Source organism: Tursiops truncatus, chromosome 3 (genome assembly GCF_011762595.2).
Source record: "Tursiops truncatus isolate mTurTru1 chromosome 3, mTurTru1.mat.Y, whole genome shotgun sequence".
NCBI lineage: Eukaryota > Metazoa > Chordata > Mammalia > Artiodactyla > Delphinidae > Tursiops > Tursiops truncatus.
Window position 1 is genome coordinate 145,376,541 of NC_047036.1, and position 19,284 is coordinate 145,395,824.

Consider the following 19,284-nt stretch of genomic DNA (forward strand, 5'->3'; position numbering starts at 1 on the left):
GGACAATCATAGGCAATGAGTAGACAAGGGTGAGCACAGGGATAGTTTCTTGCCCTTATAAAAGATATGTAGTCATAGTGAAAGAGACCAACCCAAACAAAACTGAAAAGTAAAGAGAAACATAAATTTAAAAAGTACAATTTAAATCAAGTATTATATGGAAGCAAATAAGGGGCTGAGAGAGAGGATGGGGTGATATTAGAGGATGGCCTCTCTGAACCCTAAAGCATAAAAAGAAACCAGTTTGGGAGGGTCAGGAGGAAACAACTGCGAAACAGTTGTCAGCATGTTCTAGGACTGAAAGATGTGCGAGACAAACAGAAACCGGAGCTCGTAAGGCCTTATAGACCAGGGTCAGGAGCTCTGTGCTTCTTCCAAAGTGGACTGTAGGAAACCGCTGGAGGATTTGGAGCAGGAGATGCCATGATCTAATTTACCTTTTATAAAGCACATCCACCTGTAGTGTGCAGAGCGAGCAGATCATGGGGGCAAAAGCAGCAGTGGGAAGCCAGTAGGGATGCTATAGCAAGCAGCACAGGCCGGGGTAGAGGGGTGGGGGCGGGGGATGGTTTCCAAGACCAGAGGAATGGCAGCAGGGCTAGCAGTGGGGAGCTTTTTAGCACAGAAAGTTACGTATTAAAATGTAAATATTAAAGAAAATCATGTAAAATCTCAGACCTTAGCACTGGAATTTACATTATGTTGGCAAGTGAAACTGGAAGCAGACAAACCAAAAGGCTAGGAAATAGAGGAAATAAAGACCTGAATTAGGAAGCACCTGAAGCTGGAATATCCATCTCCTTCCTCCCCCCTCCCAGAATCAAGCAGACCTTGTGAGTCTCTGTTTGCTGCTATTCCCGGGGAGGGGGGGAGCTTCTGCCCCAAACACTTAATTAGAAATGAAGTGGACCTGATATATGCCTGAAAATTACATACATACATGTATACATATAAGATCTTACGGAAAAACCCGAAAGAACTTTTTGGCCAGCCCAATGTGTGTGTGTGTGTGTGTGTGTGTGTGTGTGTGTGTGTGTGTGTGTGTTATTTTATATACATTTATATATATTTTATATACATATATACACATAAAATTTTCAAAAATGACTGAATTCTGGCATCAGTAGCCAAAATAAATTTCAACTATGGTCACACATTTAATTTATGTAGAAAATACTCAATGAAGCCATAAGTCAATATTCCTCAAAATATGGTCCATAGTTCCCCTAGGTTAGAAGGGAAGAGGAGGGATTTAAAATGCAGATTTAGGGAGCCCCAGCTTAGATTCACTAAATCAGAGTCATTGGGGAGAGCCTTGGAATCTGCATTTTCATTAGCTCCCTAAGTAGTTTTTCTACACTGTAAAGTCTGAGAAGCTCTGCCTCAAAGTGACTGATATTTTAACATGGTGAGAGATGCCCTGGAGAGTTTAAACCATAGAGAAGATGGGTTGGGACTAAAGTTACAGCTAGGCTAAATAAATAAATGCAAAAAAGTGAAATCACCCATAAATCTCACTGCACAGGGATAATCATTAACATTTTGGTGTTTATTCTTCCAAACTTGTTTTCATGCACATATACATTTTTTTCATTTAAAAAAAGTGAGTGCACACTTAAAGTCTATTGTAATTGACCTCATGAACATAATACTTTTTTTTTTTCATAAAGGCACTCATTTTTCATTACATGGCTGGCTGATGAGAGTGAGGTGTGGGCATTGGGGGCAACGCCCAGAGGGAGAAACACCTGATCAGGATCTATGTCTTTAATAAACATGGGAAGTATTGTTGGGAGATGGAGGGCTGACATGATAGAATTAGAAACACATTTTACTTAGGGACAGAGAAGGTTTTCCCTGATTGATGGATCTCTGAAAATAAATCCAACTTGTGTCATGAATATGCCTTGCTGGATGAAGGCATTTTCTGAAAAGCCAAGTGCAAAGAGTTTTCAGGCAAACAGGCATAGCAAGCAACTGTCAAAAACAGCACCACGTTGAATACTGTCGGCTTTTGTCCATCTGCTTTCTCAAAGACGCGTCTTCTTTCTTGGGTTACAAGAATGTTGAAGGAAGGAGGGAGACAAATTCTGGCACAGTAAGTGTCTGCATTTTATTATTTTAGACATCAAGTTGGAAAACCTCAATATTTTCTTGGCTTCCATACCTACTGAATCTACAAGCCTTCAGACTGCTTTTCTTTTCATGGTTGTAGAGTTTGGGGCATAGGATTGCCAGATTTAGCAAATAAAAGTACAGAATTCCCAGTTAAATTTGATTCTTAGATAAACAAATTTTTAATATAATTATGTGCCGTACAATATTTATAGTAACAGGACATTTATGGTAAGGACATATTTATAGTAACAAAATTATCTGTCACTTACTTGCAATTCAGATTTAACTGGATGTTCCATATTTTATTGGCAACTCTATTTGGGTAGCTTCCTATTTCAGAGGGAAATGTTGGCACAGAACTTTATCTTTTGCCCAGCTTTATTGAGATGTAACTGACATATAACATAAGTTTAAAGTGTACAGTGTGATGATTTGATACATGGATATATTGTGAAATGTTTACCACAATAAGGTTAGTTCACCCACCCTTCAGTTCACACAATTACCATGTTGTTGCTGTGATGAGGAGAACAGTAAAGCTCTACTCCCTTAGCAACTTTCAAGTATACAATACAGTGTTGTTAACTGGACTGCCATGCTGTACATCACATCCTTGGAACTTATTCATCTTATAACTTAAAATGTGTACCGCTTGACCAAATTTTCCCATTTTCCCCACCACTCAGCCTCTGGTAACCGCCATTCTACATTCTGTTTCTGTGAGTTCAGTGTTTTTAGGTTCCACATATAAGTGATAACATACGGTATTCATCTTTCTCTGTCTGAAAGGTGAATTATGCTGATTTCACTTAGCATAATATCCTCAAGGTCCATTCCTGCTGTCACAAATGGCAGGATTTTTACATAAAGTAATTTCTTAATTAGAAATCGAAATATTTTAGTTAATGCAGTGATCCATGTGGATTTCTGTTAATAACCTCTTTCTAAAGTTCAGAAGTGTTTCAGAGAAAAAGAAAATGACTCGGTCCAAAATGTAATCTCAGCTGCTATGGAAGACAGAAGGCAGCTAATCCAACTTCCACTTCAGACCAGAAGCCATGCACTGTCTTCCTTCCTTTATGTGATTGGCTATGGCGAAAGCATTGGCTGTTCTTTTCTTTTCTTTTTTTTTTAATTTTTGAATTTTATTTTATTTATTTTTTATACCGCAGGTTCTTATTAGTTATCTATTTTATAATATTAGTGTATATATGTCAATCCCAATCTCCCAATCCATTGGCTGTTCTAATGAGCGAGGACACAGGTCATGCTCCTCAGGGAATCACCCAAGCACATGCTCATTACCTCCCAAATCTGTGTACACAGGAGTTGCACAAAGCAATATTCAGGAGGGAGTTGATGCTCCAGCAGGAAGCCAGCCCTAGGCACAGAGACCAGCACTTGTAATTTACGATGAGCTGTGGGAGGATGGGAATGGGAACTCTGAGAACAAGGGGAAGATGTGAGATAATTTACTCAATTTGTTTTCCTGGAAATGAAGACTTTATGTCAAGAATTTGTAATAAAACTAACTGAGGCACTCACACTCAGCTCCATAAAATGCTTAATCACCTTGTTGTTCTCTAACAGCGTTTTTCTTTATGGGAGAATTTACCAGCTTTTTAATCTCCTTTATTTGATTAACATTAGAATCAACAATAGCAACCAGTGTTGGGTTTCAGTAAAGTGTTGTATTTGCAAACTTATTAAGGAAGATAGATTTTTTTTAAACATCTTTATTGGAGTATAATTGCTTTACAATGGTGTGTTAGTGTCTGCTTTATGACAAAGTGAATCAGCTATACATATACATATGTTCCCATATCTCTTCCCCCTTGTGTCTCCCTCCCACCCTCCCTATCCCACCCCTCTAGGTGGTCACAAAGCACCGAGCTGATCTCCCTGTGCTATGCAGCTGCTTCCCACTAGCTGTCTATTTTACATTTGGTAGGAAGATAGATTTTTTTAGGGCCTCATCTATAACAGTCTCAAGCCTTAATTAGCAAATCATGCTTTTAAAGTTTTATGTTCTTAGGGGAAAAAAGACGGAATCTATAGTAACTTGAGGAGGGAAAGCACTACAATAAGTAGTCATCATTGTTCTAAGACATTTTTATGGAGGAAAATACATTATTACAATCTATCTTTTTCTGACTTCAGATTTCTTTTTCCTTCTTATAACATTAATTTAGAAGAAACACAAAGTTAATTCTTTTTCTTTAAAGGCTCATTAATGACTTTTTCCCAAGTACAGTAGTTTGAACATACTCATAAGAAGTGATCAGAGCTATGGATGGGTAGAAGGTCTTTAGATTTAATCAAAAATCCTGTGAACAGAATCTTAGTCCACAGGTATTTGAGCTGAAGCAGGTCCTGCAAACACTTGCTGGACCCTGCGGATGAATGGATTCAGTGTTTTGGGGACAATGGGGCCCCAGAGACACCACATCCTACTCAGCCCCAGCCCCCATCGTCACTTGATTTTCAGAATTCTCAGCCTCAATGCTATCTTAGCCCACCTACCTTTTTCACCCTACTTCTCTTAAACACCTTCTTTTCTCCTGCTGTTATCTATGGGGAGTTTCCAAACACACATCCAGAATCATGCAGATCTGAGGTGAAGTTTTCACTAGTCTGCATCAGTGAAGGAGAGGCAAAGAGACACATCCAGTAAGATTTTTGTTAAGGTGGTCCTATTCCAAAATTATTATGATCTTCCTTCTTTTTCTGTCTTCCTTCCTTTTCTTTCTTCCTTCCTTTTTGATGTTAAATTATCTCTGCTCATATAAAACAGTAGTGGCAGTTATTTTTGTTTTGTTAATGATATCCTTAATTCAGAGAATAAATGTTGCTCACCCTATGTTGGTCACATATTTATATGCTCCTTTGTATATTAGTGTGTGTGTGTTCCAATTCAATAGTCTGTGAAGCTCAAATCATTTCAAAGCCACGGTGTACTTGTTTCCATCATGTTTCAAAAGATGGTGTCCTGGACTGGCAGACAACTTGGTACAATGAAAAGCACAGAAGGTTCTGGAGTCTCACAGACAGGGTCTGTGCTTGGAACTGAATCTGGTTCTTGTGGCCCCTGAGCAGGCACTAAGCTCTCTGAGCTCAAGCTTCACTTTCCATACAACGAGGGTGATAACAGCTACCTCAGAGAGTTGTCAGAAGATGAACACTTCTAACTTAATGTATAATATAGTGAATGCTGAAAGAATGTTGATTCCCTGGACTTCTGTGCCTCTTTTTGTCCCCCCCTACTCAGCACTTGGAGAAATAGATTAAAAAACGCTCAGTACACAAATCAGAAAAAAGAAAATGCAAGACTCTGACGCTAGCAAGTGTCTACAGTTAAAATAGTGAGTGAAGGAAGCATTGGCAGAGAGACTAGTTGGAAATTGCAGAGTTGGGTAGGGTTAATTCTGGAAGACTCTTTCCAGGATTGAGGTGAGTTTTGAAGCCCGTTGAGTATGAAGAAGTCTTTTTTTTAAATTGAAGTATAGTTGATTTACAATATTATATTAGTTTCAGGTATACAACGTAGTGATTCAGATTTGTTATAGATTGTACTCCAATTAATAACTTAAGTTATTACAAAGTAATGGCTATATTTCTCTGTGCTGTATTCTTGTTGCTTATTTACTTTATGCATAGTAGTTTGTATCTCTTAATCCCCTACCCCTATCTTACACCACCCCTCCTCCCCTTTCCCCCCGGTAACCACTAATTTGTTCTCTGTTTCTGTGAGTCTCTGTTTTGTTTTATACATTTGTTTGCTTTCTTTTTTTAGATTCCACAAGCATAAAGAAATCTTACACAGGGATGGTGTATTGGACAGCAGCTAATCCTACGTTCACCAACGTGTGGGATATATCTCACTAAGAATATGAGTGATGTTTTATATGGTACAGAGGCATTAAACAATGTTTAGTCACACTGTTAGAGTTATTCCCCATCCAACTCTTTCAATTCTTCTGACTACATCAAGAAGAAAGTCTCAGTTTGTACTAGACTATCTTTAACATTTCTCTAATACTTAATAACCCATTTTAACAAAGAATTTCAGGCTTCAGGATTGCAGCCATTGAGAAGCAAGAAATATCTAAATGATTTTAAATGTTCTATTTTCATTGTATTTATTTTTCCCATTCCCTTCTGCTTAAATTTTATTTCATTCACATTGATGATATAAAAAATTTTAAGTAGATTTAAATGTTAAAGGGAAGTAAATTTCAAGCATTAAGGTAATAATGTAGGTGGTACACAGCAAGGGCAACCAATCATAACAGTGGCCCCATAATGAGCAAACTTTAGAAAACACTGATCAGGCCCGTCTCTCTCATAAGGAAACGGATGAGTAAAATGAGATTCAGAGAAAAGAAGTTACTCTTTTCCAAGATCACATAGCTAGCTATCCTTAGGACTGAGGTTCAGTCCTTCTGTGCCGCTGTTCATTTATCTAACTCTGCATCAGACAAACTCTAGTGTTAAACTGAAGATAATTGGATATAAAATAAAAACAGACTATGTGTTGAAGGTTGTTGGGAAGGGACTGCTTGAAGAGGCTGATGAGTGTTATAAGGGAGACTTAGTGAAGGCAGACTTGTATAGAACCTGATGCTGGAGTGCATCAAGTCTAAGGCAATTCCCGAGGGTGTCGTGACAGCGATTCCTCTTGGAATCCAGCAGAGATGGCTTGAATCCCAACTTCTCTACTTGGCAAGAGACCAGTATACACCTCTCAGCTCATCTGTACAGATTTATAGGAATGATAATAGCTAACATTTATGGGGCACATCATCTACCAAGCCCAATGTGATGCATTATCTCACTTAACCTTCAAAAGAAGACAGAAAGCAGCTATTATTACCCTCGTAAGATAGCTGAGGACATCTACAGCTAAACCAGCAACGGAGTAGAATTCAAGCCCAAGCCGTTTCAGTCCAGAGTCTGACCTTAACCACAATCCTATGCTGTGAAAATTAAACACAAACAAGGGCTGCAAAGCACCTAGCCAGGTGCCTGGCACATAGGCGGCAAAATGCCTTTCAACCCTCCCTCTCTGCCCATGCAGTAGTGCTAGTCACATCCTGCTTGGCATCCAGAACCTTCTCTGCAGGTGCCTAGCCGGGGACTACAACTCCCAGGATGCACCAGGCGGAGAAACTGGCCAATCAGGAAGCCCGGTCTCATTTCCACTGCCGGATCTCCCCACTTAGCAGCTAGAACTTTGGTGACGGCTGACGCGGTGGGTACCGACGGGGTCAGTGTTGTGGGCTGCCCAGGGTTACCAGATTTTAGATAATCTTAATCCAGTTTTGGTGTGTGGGCTGGAGGTGAAGACCGTTGACATGTCCAGGCTGCCTCAGGTTCCATCTTCAGCCGCCAAGCGGGGCGGGTCGCCAGGTCTCCTAGCCCGTGGCTAAGAGCCCGGTTTCCTCAAAGGCATCGTCATCTGTTGGGTCGAGAAGGAGCGGTTGTCAGGGCGGCTCCAGGGAGGGCTGGTGGTCAAGGCTGCTGAGCACGTTTCGCGTTGTCCTGAACAGGTTTGGGAGCCCGAGGACTGCGGAAACTTCGAGGTTGCCTCTGGCTCCATCTTCAGGCCCCAGCCGGTGGCCCCCTAAGGCGTGAGGCTCTTTACGCGTGTCACGCCGAGGAGGAGGACTTGGCCTTTAGAAGGCAAACTTAAGGGATAATAATCGCTCCTCAGGGGGAGGGCCTGGCCTCCTGGCCTCTGGCCCCGGGTTAGTGCCTAAGCTGCGTTCCTGCCTTCAGTGTGGTATCGTGGCCTCCGACCCCCTATTCCCTTGGCCCCCCGAGCCTGGACTCCACTTCCCACCTCCTGGGGAAGCACTGTTTGACCAGCCTCTCCTTTCTCTGAGTGATATCCTGACCGAACTCCCTGGGGAAGGCTTGACCAGCTCTGGCCTCTCTCTGGTCCACTAGGGTCCCCTTGCCACTCTGGCCTCTGACCCCACCCCACCTACGGGCACCTGAGGGCCCTGAATAACCTGACCCCAGAGTGGAGAGGGTCAACTTTCTTGGGCATTTCTCCATCCATTTAGTTTCTACTTACCTCTTGGTTTTTACTTGTATTTTATTTTTACCTTCATATCTTTAAGGTTCTTTAATCCCCACCCTACCTCCTTTATTTTTTTTATCGTCTTTCCTTTCTCCTCAAACCTGGGTCTTTGGCTTTGCCGTACCCAAGTAAGATAGCTGCCATTCCATTTTCAGTGCCTAGGGGCTTGTAGGTGGACGCGAAGTGTAGTTTTTTCATTGTCTGGAGATGAAAAAAATGTATTTCCTTTACAGTGGCTCTGAAGTGGGTGAAATAGGATAAATACCCCTGACTCAGGAAAAGGCAGAGGCAAGGAATTGATTTCAAGGTTAGTTTGTTTTCAGTTTTTGGACAAGCAGCCTCACGCGTAACTGCCCACCTTCTGGAGCTGTGTGCACGAATTGTGGTTTATTCAAGTTATTTCGAGATATTTGAATGGCTAAGGTTAGTTTCTAGTGAATCACCTAGAAACATCTCTCTATATTTATATCTGACACAATTGGCTAAATATATGTACTTTATATATAACATAGTAACATGTTGATTTACACATTTCAGCTAAATTAAAATGTGTGTTGCCCTAACTCCCAAAGCTAAAAAAGAAGTGACCATGTTGCCATCTTTGTAGTCAAGGAATTATAATCAAATCTTATTTTAAGCTTTACTATGTACTTAAAGAAACCATGTACGGACCCTGTCATTCAAGCATAAGCTAGAAAAAGATGCTGACTTACATAAACAAAATTAGAGAAGATCTTATATGAGATTGCTAAATTGTAAGGTAGTTTATAAGTGCTGAGGCTTTCTGAAACGGGGACATCTGCATTTCCATTGTAAGGGCCCCATCTTGTGGATATGGTTTGATTAAAGAAGACACCTCATCCTAAGAATTCCAGTTACAGGTGTTTTCAGTTGGAAAAATATTAAGTTGATTCTTTCGTAAGTTAGAATTCTAGCCATTATAGTCTCTCTAAAGAGACTATAATTTCACAAATATTTTAGTTCTGAAATAACAAATTTTTCCTTTCAGAAATGCTGAAAATTTAAGTATTTTTAAAGTATACACACATACTCCTGATTTATACATTGTTTCTGTTTCTCTTTTAAAATCAGATGTCTGACAATAATGTTACCAACCATAAGCTAAATGTGGAAGCCATAATTAAAAATATTAACACAATTTCTTTGGAGTTGAAGAAAATGAAAGGTAAGTATGGATTAAATTAAACATGAATTTAAATGTTTGCATGTCATTGTTACAAAATAAATAGTAGAGTCAACTTGTGCTTCTGCTGGGGCAAAACTGAATTTTGCCAACTAATTAGGATTTTTCTATTTCTTAAGAAATGCTTACACTGTAATATGAACTAGATCTCTGAAGATGCATTATGTTTGAGCATTGACCTGGACGTTAGCAGACTTGCATTTTCATCCCTGAATCCCTTAATCATTACTAAGCCCCTAAAGTTCCCTCCAAGTCAAAACTTGTAAGTTTGCTTGATTGTGTGAATTAATGGTTCTAGTAGGATTAGATCTTATAGGTTATGATGTTTAGTCACTCACCTTAGAGACATATTCTGTAATTTTATCCCAGGCATGTAAAATTTCCATGATTGAATATTTCACCTATTCTTGACCAAACATTTCCTATGTTGGGAAACTCTCTATATCACCAGTCAATCTATTCCATCTTAGACAATTCCTCTTCATGGACTAGCTGAAATCTTTTTCCCTATTTCTTTCATCCATTGGTCCTATTTCTAACCATGAAAACCACTGAATATGTAGTGGTTATTCTTATGAAAACCTTTGGTATTTGAAGACAGTCTCTGTGTCAGTTATGAGACCTTCCTACAAGTAACAAAATACCAATTTAACATGGCTTATACAATATGGAAGATAATAAGATTCCAAGGTTGGGCAGCCCTAAAGCTAACTCAGAGTTTTAAAGACTTCATCAGGTACTAGGTTCTTTCCATATTTCTGCTCTGTTATGTTCACTCTCTTTGTCACTTCTCATGGTCATTACCTGCAGACATGACCGTATACAGACACTGTCTCTGCCTGTGTCTCTTTTTTTTTTTTTTTTTTTGCGGTACGCGGGCCTCTCCCTGTTGTGGCCTCTCCCGTTGTGGAGCACAGGCTCTGGACGCGCAGGCCCAGCGGCCATAGCTCACGGGCCCAGCCGCTCCGCGGCATGTGGAATCCTCCCGGACCGGGGCACGAACCCGTGTCCCCTGCATCGGCAGGTGGACTCTCAACCACTGCGCCACCAGGGAAGCCCTGCCTGTGTCTCTTATATAAGCCTTTCTCCAGATCCCTCCGGCGCATTTCCCCTTTCCTTTCATTGGCCAGATTTGTGCCACATGTGTATCCTACAGCAGCCACCACCAAGGGGAACAGACCAATTTGGACCAGTCAGGACTTACTGCTGGTGCTGGGGAAAGAATCACCTCGAGTGCAATCAAGTTGTGCCCCCAGGAAGAAGAGGGGAGTGGCTGTTACTTAGGCACCGAATAGTGAGTGCCTGTTATGCTTTTCCTATGTGTTCTCCCAAGCATTTCCCAGACTTTGATCTGGGAACACTGCTGTCTCAGAAGATGTTAGTAGATGCTGTGCAATAAAAACGGAGTCCATCAACTGATGATCAGATAAGTTTGGGAAGGGCTTTATGCTATATAATTCTCTCACAAATTCACAGTACATATTAAGAGAGGCTGTGAGGAGTCTGATATAAAGGAATCGGGTTAGCTCTGCTTAATTCATCATCTCTCAAAACCAATCTAAACACTACGGCAAGGATTAGGTTTCTAAAATGTAAATCTGCTGAAAATGCTCGTTGGCTCACCATTGTCCTCAGGATAAAGTCCAGACCTCCTAGAATGGACTGTAAGACCTTGAGATCAGGCCCTGCCTACCTCTCCAGTCTGTTACCTCATTCTTTATTCCCTGCACGTTCTGTGTTCCAGTCACATTGAACTATCTGCATATCTACACGTTTGCTCTTTTTTGTGCCTGTGCCTTAACACCTCCTCCTGCGATGCCTACTGTTGCACCCCTACCTCCACCGCACCAGGTTAACTACTTATTAGTCAAGGTTGCTTACAGTGGAAAACTTTTTTTTAAGCCAGTATATCATCTCTTCTACCTTTTCATATTACCTATCACACTGTATCGTAATTGAATGTCTACTTACTTTTCTTATCCCTGCTCATCTGTAAGCTCCTTAAGGGTATTCCTAGCACTTAACACAGTGCCTTTATATAATAGGCTCTTGAAAAACATTGATTAAATGAATAATTGGTTCCGGATGCTTGCACTCATGTAAAACAATTACAGAAGCTTTAGATTCTTCTCAAACTTTATTATCTAACTGTTCTGGTTTGGGAATTATTCTTTCGTGAAGTAAAATAAAATAAATATGATCAATGTGTTTCTGAAAAGTGGGGTAGGGCAGGCCGTGAAGATACAAGACTTGTAGAGCTAGACTAGGAAGGTAGACTTCTGGTAAACAGGGAAGATTAAACGAGCACTGTTATCCCCACTTTCTCCCAAAAGTAATAATATCAATAGCTAACACTTATAGCATGTACCATAATCCAGATACTCTTCCAAGAGCTCTACATAAATGGACTCAATCGTCATAGCAACCTTATGAGGTAGGAAATAATACCATTGGCATTTACAGATACAGAAACAGATATAGAGAGTTTAACTAACTTTCCCAGAGTTACACAACTAGTCACTGGTAGACCTGAGATTTAAATTTAAAGTCCTACAAGTTGAGGGAAAGAGTAGTACTAAAAACAAGGATCTTAAGACAAAGTTTACATATTGAGTTACAAGACCCACAGTGGGGAAACCCACTTGGCTACAAGACATTGGCAGCCAGATTTATACCCTCAAGCAGATTTTTCTTTCAGGAATCAGACCAGCCTAAGAGAAAAGACCTAAAGATACTGATAGCAGAGGTTCCTCCAACAAAACACCCAACCAGATCACCCCACAATATAGACCACCATGGGCAAAGAACTTCCAATTGTCTTTTTAGTACCATAGTCTTAAATACGAGCAGACAAGTATGGAAAACAGATATTTGAGGAAAGCATCTAATGGAAGGAAAAGCAGAGACAAAACCAGTAAATAGATTCAATCAATGGGGAAGAAACAGATTAAGCTCCAGGAAACTATCATTAATATCCACAGAGAAGTAGGAGAAGATGCTATGTTCATGAAAAAGGAACAGGATACTATAAAAAATATTTAGAGAACAAAGTTAAAAGTGTGGCATAGAAATAAACTCTGGAGAAGGGTTTAAAGATAAAATGAAGAAAATTCGAGTGTAGAGCAAAAACACAGACAAGGAAGTCCAACATCCAATAAATAGGAGTTCTAGAAAGAAAGAACATAGACAATGGATGGGGAGGAGTCATTAAAGAAATAATCCGAGAAAAATTTCCAGAGCTGAAGGATATGATTTTTTACAGTGAAAGAGCCCATCACAGTAGATTGAGAATAGACCCATACTAAAAAAACAATAGTACAAAATTTCAGAACACTGGAAGAAAAAAAGATTCTTAAATCTTCTAAAGAGAAACAATGATTAAGAATTAGAATTGTATGAAATTTCTCCATAGAAACACTGGAAGCTAAAAGAAAATGCAGCAGTGCCTTTGGAAATCTGAAGAAACATGATGTCCAACCTAGATTTCTGTAGCCAGTCAATTAAGCACTGGTGTAGAGAGAGAAATTTTCAGACATAAATTTCCCCACCTCAGGAAGTTACCTAGGTTGCACTCCACCAAACAAAGGAGTAGACCAAAAAACGAGAGACCTGAGATTCTGGAAAAAAGATATTCCACATAAGGGAGGGGTGAAAGGAGACCCTAGGATAATGGTGAAGGGAGTTCCCAAGATGTGAGCTGTACAGCAGTCCTAGAGAGCTGTCAGTCCAGACTAGAGCTGATCAGACAGCTCTAGGAGAGGAGAGGCTTTCAACAATAGAATAGTCAAGGCACTTGACTATACTGAGAGGAGATTTACCCAACTGCAGAAATTTGATAATTAAGCAATGAAAAAAAAAAAAGCAACGAAAAAAGGAAAGAATTATTAACTGTGGTTAAGTGGTAGCTTGCAGGAGGGGAAACATGTAAGACTCAGCTGTAAAGATTATATAATCAAGAAAAATTTAAACATTAAATATTGAGCTAAGAAAAATTGTCCCTCAAGTACAGTGGGGGAATGGGTATAAGTGAAAAGAGCTATATCTTAATCTTCTGTGATCAGAAGCAAATAGATAATACCTAAAATTGAAAAAGAAATATGCATGCCATTTAGAGATATGGAGGTTAAATACCGCCCCTCCCAAAACAAACAAACAAAAAAACACAGAAGAGAACCACAAAAGCAACAAAAACAAAATGGGCTCCAAAAAAGTTAAAAGTGGTTGCCTCTGGGAGAATAGGAGCTGCTATCTTTTGCAACATGCCTTATTTGATTCTTTATACTATGTGCATGTATAACAGATAAAAATAGTAATTTTAAAAATACATAAATTTGCATAAATCAAATTGCAGTTTAGTTAAGATAACTGACAATTTGAGCTAAAGAGCCCTTCTAGTAAGTTTCTATATCATGCTTATTTTGTAGTATATAAATTTGACTCTAAGTCAAAATTGGGCACATCTAAATTGCGGTTTGAGCAATAATCACTTAAAAGAAAGCTAAATTAAGAATTAGGAAAAAGCTCCTTAAAGTAATAATAGTTGCCTATGACATATGTGCTACAATATAATGTCTTCTATTATTTTGTTTTACACAGAGCTCTCCCAGTTACTGCTTTGTGACCTTACCCTATGTTTTAGTCATCCTGTGAAGACGGATGATTTAAAGGAAACAGAAAGAAACAACCCCCTCTTTGAAGAGTCTAAAATGTCAGATGTATCTCTTGCTTCTAACAGTTTTTTAATCTGATATTTTATTTATTTGTTGTGAATTTATAACTTTTTATTGTTGAATTAACACATACCTAGGAGAATTGAGTTTACTAATATATTTAATATAATAAAAAACAAAAATATGTTGAGTTGTAAAGAATCATTTCATGCTCTTGAAGACTGTTATTTTCTTGTTTTAATGTTTCAAGGAATGGCTAATTTATTTCATTAATGGCAAGAGTATGACATAGGAAATTGGCCACGAGGCACTGCTTATCCTTTACGCTATGCCTGAATTTGGCTTAGGTTGAAAGAGAGTTACTAAATTCTAAATGTATGGTATGACTTTATATTAATCAGATCTCTCCTGGTAGCAAGTGCCAAAAGCAACTCAAGCTAGCTGAAGCATTTATTGGGTCATGTGACTTGGAAGTCCATGGTTGGGATAGATTTCAGGGCCTCCACTAATTCATCAGATGTCTCTATCCTGGTTCTGTTTCTGTACTTGTCCTCATCCTCTCCTATTAAAAGCTGATTTCCTCCATATGCCAGGTAGAAGGGGGTAGAGGTATGGTAGACAACTCCAGGTGTACAGCAGTATCTTTTGGGGATCCCAGAGGAAAGAGATCTTCTCTGTCTCAGTGTTTAACATTCCAGAGAAAGATCCTGATTGGCCCAGCTTTGATTAAGATGGGTCCTGAGCAACTGTGTTTGGTGAGGCTCGTATCATATGCCAGGGTCTGTAGCAAAGGAGAGACCCCACCAAAAGAACAGAGTTGCCATGGCCTGAAGAAGGGGAGAAAGAATGCTAGTCATAAAAACATCAGATACCACTCATTTCAGTCACTGAAGTGGAATAGGCTTTAGTTTTAGGATACCTTTATTCTAAAACTTCCTAATTTCTGTCCCTTTCCACCAACGAAAACTTAAAATAATAAGCGTTTACCTTGTAAACATAATTCACTACTATATAGTTGCTTTGAATTCTACCATGTCCTTCATTTTAGATAATTTTGAACATAAAGTATAGAATACCATGAAGCAAGACACAAGGTCAGCAGAACTTGTAGCGTTTTCTATCCTCATTACCCAGCACCTAGCTCAGTGCACAGAATAGGCATGACATAAACGCTTGTTGAATATCCTATTGAATAAACAGGTAAATGAATGCAAGATTTTCAGCTCTAGAATTCCTGAGTTCTGGACCCTAATTTGAGAATTTCCAGTTTCTAAGGATGAAGTTTTGTGAAGCATCCTTTTTATCATCATTGATTAAAAGTCTCCACGTGCTCATTATCTTAGCAAATCGTGCCAGTGGTCTTTCTATTAGCTCATGAAAGTGAAGATGCAAGATATTCTTTGTGACTCAGAAAACTCCTAGGTTAAACAGAGAAGCCAAATATTTTTGTTAATAAAAGTTTTGGGGACTTCCCTGGTGGTGCAGTGGTTAAGAATCCACCTGCCAACGCAGAGGACACGGGTTCAAGCCCTGGTCCGGGAAGATCCCACATGCTGCGGAGCAACTAAGCCAGTGCACCATAACTACTGAGCCTGTGCTCTAGAGCCTGCAGGCCACAACTACTGAGCCCGCGTGCCACAACTACTGAAGCCTGTGTGACACAACTACTGAAGCCCGCATGCCTAGAGCCCATGCTTCACAACAAGCGAAGCCACTGCAATGAGAAGCCTGCACACCGCAACGAAGAGAAGCCCCCGCTCACCGCAACTAGAGGAAGCCCGCGCGCAGCAACTAAGACCCAACGCAGCCAAAAATAAGTAAATAAATTAATTTTTTAAAAAGTTGTGGAATAACAACGAAGGCCTCAAAGGGGAAAACTTAACTAAATGCGAGGTTTTCATTTTGTGAAATGCCTACTACTTTTTGTTAAATGAGATATGTAGGTTGAAGGAAAGAAGTGAATTGCTTTGAAGAATTTATAAAGCCTTTTGGGGAAGGGTGAAGAGAGGGCTTTATGACAGTTGTCAGGGGTATAAAAATAGAAAAAAAGTATATAATTGGAAAGTCTGATCAAATTTTTCCGTGTATATATACATTGCTTTTTCATCTTCCCAGGAAGACTTTGGTAAAAATCTACATCACTTGATGATGCTTTTGGAGTTGGGTAGGGGTGGAGGAGGTAGGGTGTGGGTGTCGGTTGTGATGAAATTAAATCCGGGTGTATATGACACCAAAGCCTCATCTCTAAATTTAAAATGTTTTCTTTTGGTATTTGTCGCTTAAATTTGCTTTAAAAGAGAAAAATAATAGTGTGAATGAAATAAAGTCAACAAAGTTGTTTTAGGAACCGAAAAGTGAAGCAAAAGGTAAATTAATTTTAATTCCAGGAAGTTATCCCAACTGCATTTATCTTTTTCATTAAAAAAGTATACAAAAATCCCCCCAGCAAAAACACCAAATAAGTATGAAACACTTTTGAAGCCTCTTAAATTATTGCTCTTGAGAAATTAAATTTTAGTAATTTTCAAATTATACATATAAAACTGATGATTGCTTTGAATGGCAAAGGATTGGCTATTTAAAAAATCAGTTTTACGTGTTACCAAAAACTATTACCGAAACTTACCCCAAATTGTTTCTGTAGGTATGTAAACCACTGTACGTGGAAATGGGTGTTCAAATACACATCTTTTTAAAATGAATTATTACAGTGCACTACTAGACTTCAAGTGTGAACATTATTACTCATGCACTTTGCAAATATTGAAGAAGAATAAATTATGGGATCTTTGACAGTCTTCATTTCAAACACTTTCTTAAGGGAAAGGACGAAACCTTTGTGTTCGTGTTGAGGGGTTCAAATTATCCCTGAGTGTTTGACGGTTCACCAAGATTGATTGATCTTCCCAGGCTGGGACAGAGGCAGGAGGAAGGTTCATTTGCTTCGCTAACTTGCTAGGGATAACCTGCAGAATACGTTAATGTGCACTGGTATCTGGAACCTCGGTTCTTCCCATCAATGAGCAGAAGTGGCATTTTCCTGAAGTAGTCGATAATATCTGACACAGACAGAAAGTCCTGAAAGATTCAAAATAGGGAGATAAATCAACTTTGGAATAGGTAGTGTGAATTTCACTCTCAGTTTTTTTTATCTGCATAATATCCTACCTCTTGAAGTATGAGGATTATGGGAAAAAAACATGTAAAATTTGGCAAATATTTTAATGATTTCTGCTATAGAACATTGAAAAAAATAATTCCTCACCAATATCTAGCAAACCTTGGATAAAAGACAAATATGTATTTAGGTATATATATTTTTAACCTCATATAGGAAATTATACATATTATAGAGATAGAGAGAGGGAGACAGGGAGACAGGGAGAGTCTAATTATGATAGCCTTACCTTAGGATCATTCTATCTGTGGTTTGGTTTTGGTTTATGTATCCCTACTTTACTCTAAATCACGAACAACGTTAGGAGGTATAAGGAATCAGGAAGTCAGACAGCATTGCCAGTGTCTGAAGATGCATAATAGTTCCTTCGTGATCTCTGCCGTGTCCCCACTGCCACCTTCACACTCACTTGCTCTGTAGCAAGTCTTTGCATTCATTACCTGGATCACCCTATCCCTGATGGTCAGACTGGGAAACCCCCATCCATCCATCTAGATATGGGTCAGAGGTCACTTGGTACCCCAGACAGAGTTATGCACTTCCTCCAAGACTACTCTGCTAGGTGCCTCCCTCCAGGGCAACTGCAATGAGTGGTTTGTATTTGTGTGTTTCCACACTAGACCAATAGAAGTCCTGGAGGGCAGACATCTGTGCTTTTATAGGACCTATGCAGCTCTACCCATGCTGAACCAGTGATTCAAACATGTGACCAAAATCATGTGGGTTTTTTTTTTTCTACTGGTTTACATTACCATAACTTAAAAATATTTGGAGTGAAGTGGAAGTTATGGGTATGTTGTTTCTCATTCTGGAAATGTTTGATTCAGCTGATCTTCCTCCTGGAAATTTGAACTTAAAGAACATGTTTGGGACATTCAGTTTAGCTATAGTTTCCTTTGCAAAAAGCAGCCGGGAAAGGTTTCCTTCACACCAGTTGTGATAACTACCCCAAAAGTGACTAGCATAAACCTTGGAAAAATAGAGGAAAATGTCTTTGGCAATCTGGCCACCTTCATTGGCCTTACTTCCATTTTTCGTAAGCAGTGACCCAAGTCATTTTTCCAGATGTCCATTTAAGACACAGCCCTATAAATACACTGTAATCTTATGTTAAAATTATTAAGTCACAGGGGTGACTTAATTCACCTCTGTGTCACAGAAGGGACTTGCCTTTGGCCATCTAACTGGATTTTTAAAAATTTAAATGGTAACATACATATATTTTTTAAGTTACACATGTGATTTTAGACTATTTGGAATAAAAGATATAAGTAGCAGAGGTAGATACTGTTACCATTTTATTTCCTTCCAGTAAATGAAGGGCTTCACCAATGTGACTTAACTCTAAAGTTGCCAGGCAGTATGGACCCCAAAAGAATGCTACAGCAAGGTTCCATGTAGGTAGGTATGCAGAGAGGCATAAATAGAGAACTGGGGGAAATTTTACAACTAGAAGTCCTTACCTCTTTCCCTCGGAGTCCAGTTCCCAACAAGTAAACTTGGCTTTCCTCCTGATAACGGATCTGGATGTTGTAAACTTTCTCTTTGTACAACACCATGAGGACGTATGGATTGGTTATTGTTTTTCTAGAGCTGTCTCTAACCAGGAAAGTGCCATCCTAAAAGGATAAATTCTTGTTATTATGGGAGCAGCAAAAGTCAATACTCCTGTTGCCCGTGAGAGCAGTAGACAAGCCTCTAGGGATCTGGGAACCTACCAGTTGACAATTCAGTGAACATTTAGTTCCCCAAACAGCTGCAGTCCCATGTGGCATGGATTTCTTGGTTGTCAAGAAAGAGGCAGCAGAGATTATGTTAGAGAAATTTCCAAATTTCACAGAGACCTCTTTGAAGTCTCTTGATGAAAAAGGAATTTCTTTTTCAGTAATAAAACAAATGACAGATGGTTGAGTGGATAAAGGGCCAGCGAAATAAGGACTTTATTGGTTAACTAAAGATATATCTTCCTACTGCTGAGAGCTATTTCCCTAACTCTTTCTTTCCATGGTCAAAGTCAGAAAACACCCAA

The 19,284-nt window shown here is 39.4% G+C and overlaps 2 protein-coding genes across 6 annotated transcripts in view; one reads left to right on the plus strand and one right to left on the minus strand.

The window, feature by feature from the left end:
- The first annotated feature begins 8,435 nt into the window (after positions 1-8,435).
- C3H5orf58 (chromosome 3 C5orf58 homolog) lies at positions 8,436-14,351 on the plus strand. Of its 2 annotated transcripts, none has more exons than XM_073802787.1 (3): positions 8,436-8,510; positions 9,296-9,389; positions 14,004-14,351. In XM_073802787.1, exons 2-3 carry the CDS (start codon positions 9,296-9,298, stop codon positions 14,153-14,155), a joined length of 246 nt encoding a protein of 81 aa, XP_073658888.1. In that variant the 5' UTR covers positions 8,436-8,510; the 3' UTR covers positions 14,156-14,351. The 2 variants fall into 2 exon arrangements, with proteins under 2 accessions (XP_073658888.1, XP_019801256.1); XM_019945697.3 differs by having other exon boundaries at positions 8,499-8,626.
- A 2,081-nt stretch (positions 14,352-16,432) lies between these two features.
- Positions 16,433-19,284, minus strand: part of LCP2 (lymphocyte cytosolic protein 2) — a 44,849-nt gene continuing 41,997 nt past the window's right edge. For all 4 annotated transcript variants that reach the window (XM_019945716.2, XM_019945711.2, XM_004311989.3 and 1 more), the window contains exons 20-21: positions 18,719-18,874; positions 16,433-17,155 (exon numbers count right to left, since the gene is read on the minus strand). In XM_019945716.2, coding sequence (XP_019801275.1) covers positions 17,033-17,155; positions 18,719-18,874 — 279 coding nt within the window. In that variant the 3' untranslated portion in view covers positions 16,433-17,032. The remainder of the gene's footprint in view (positions 17,156-18,718; positions 18,875-19,284) is intronic.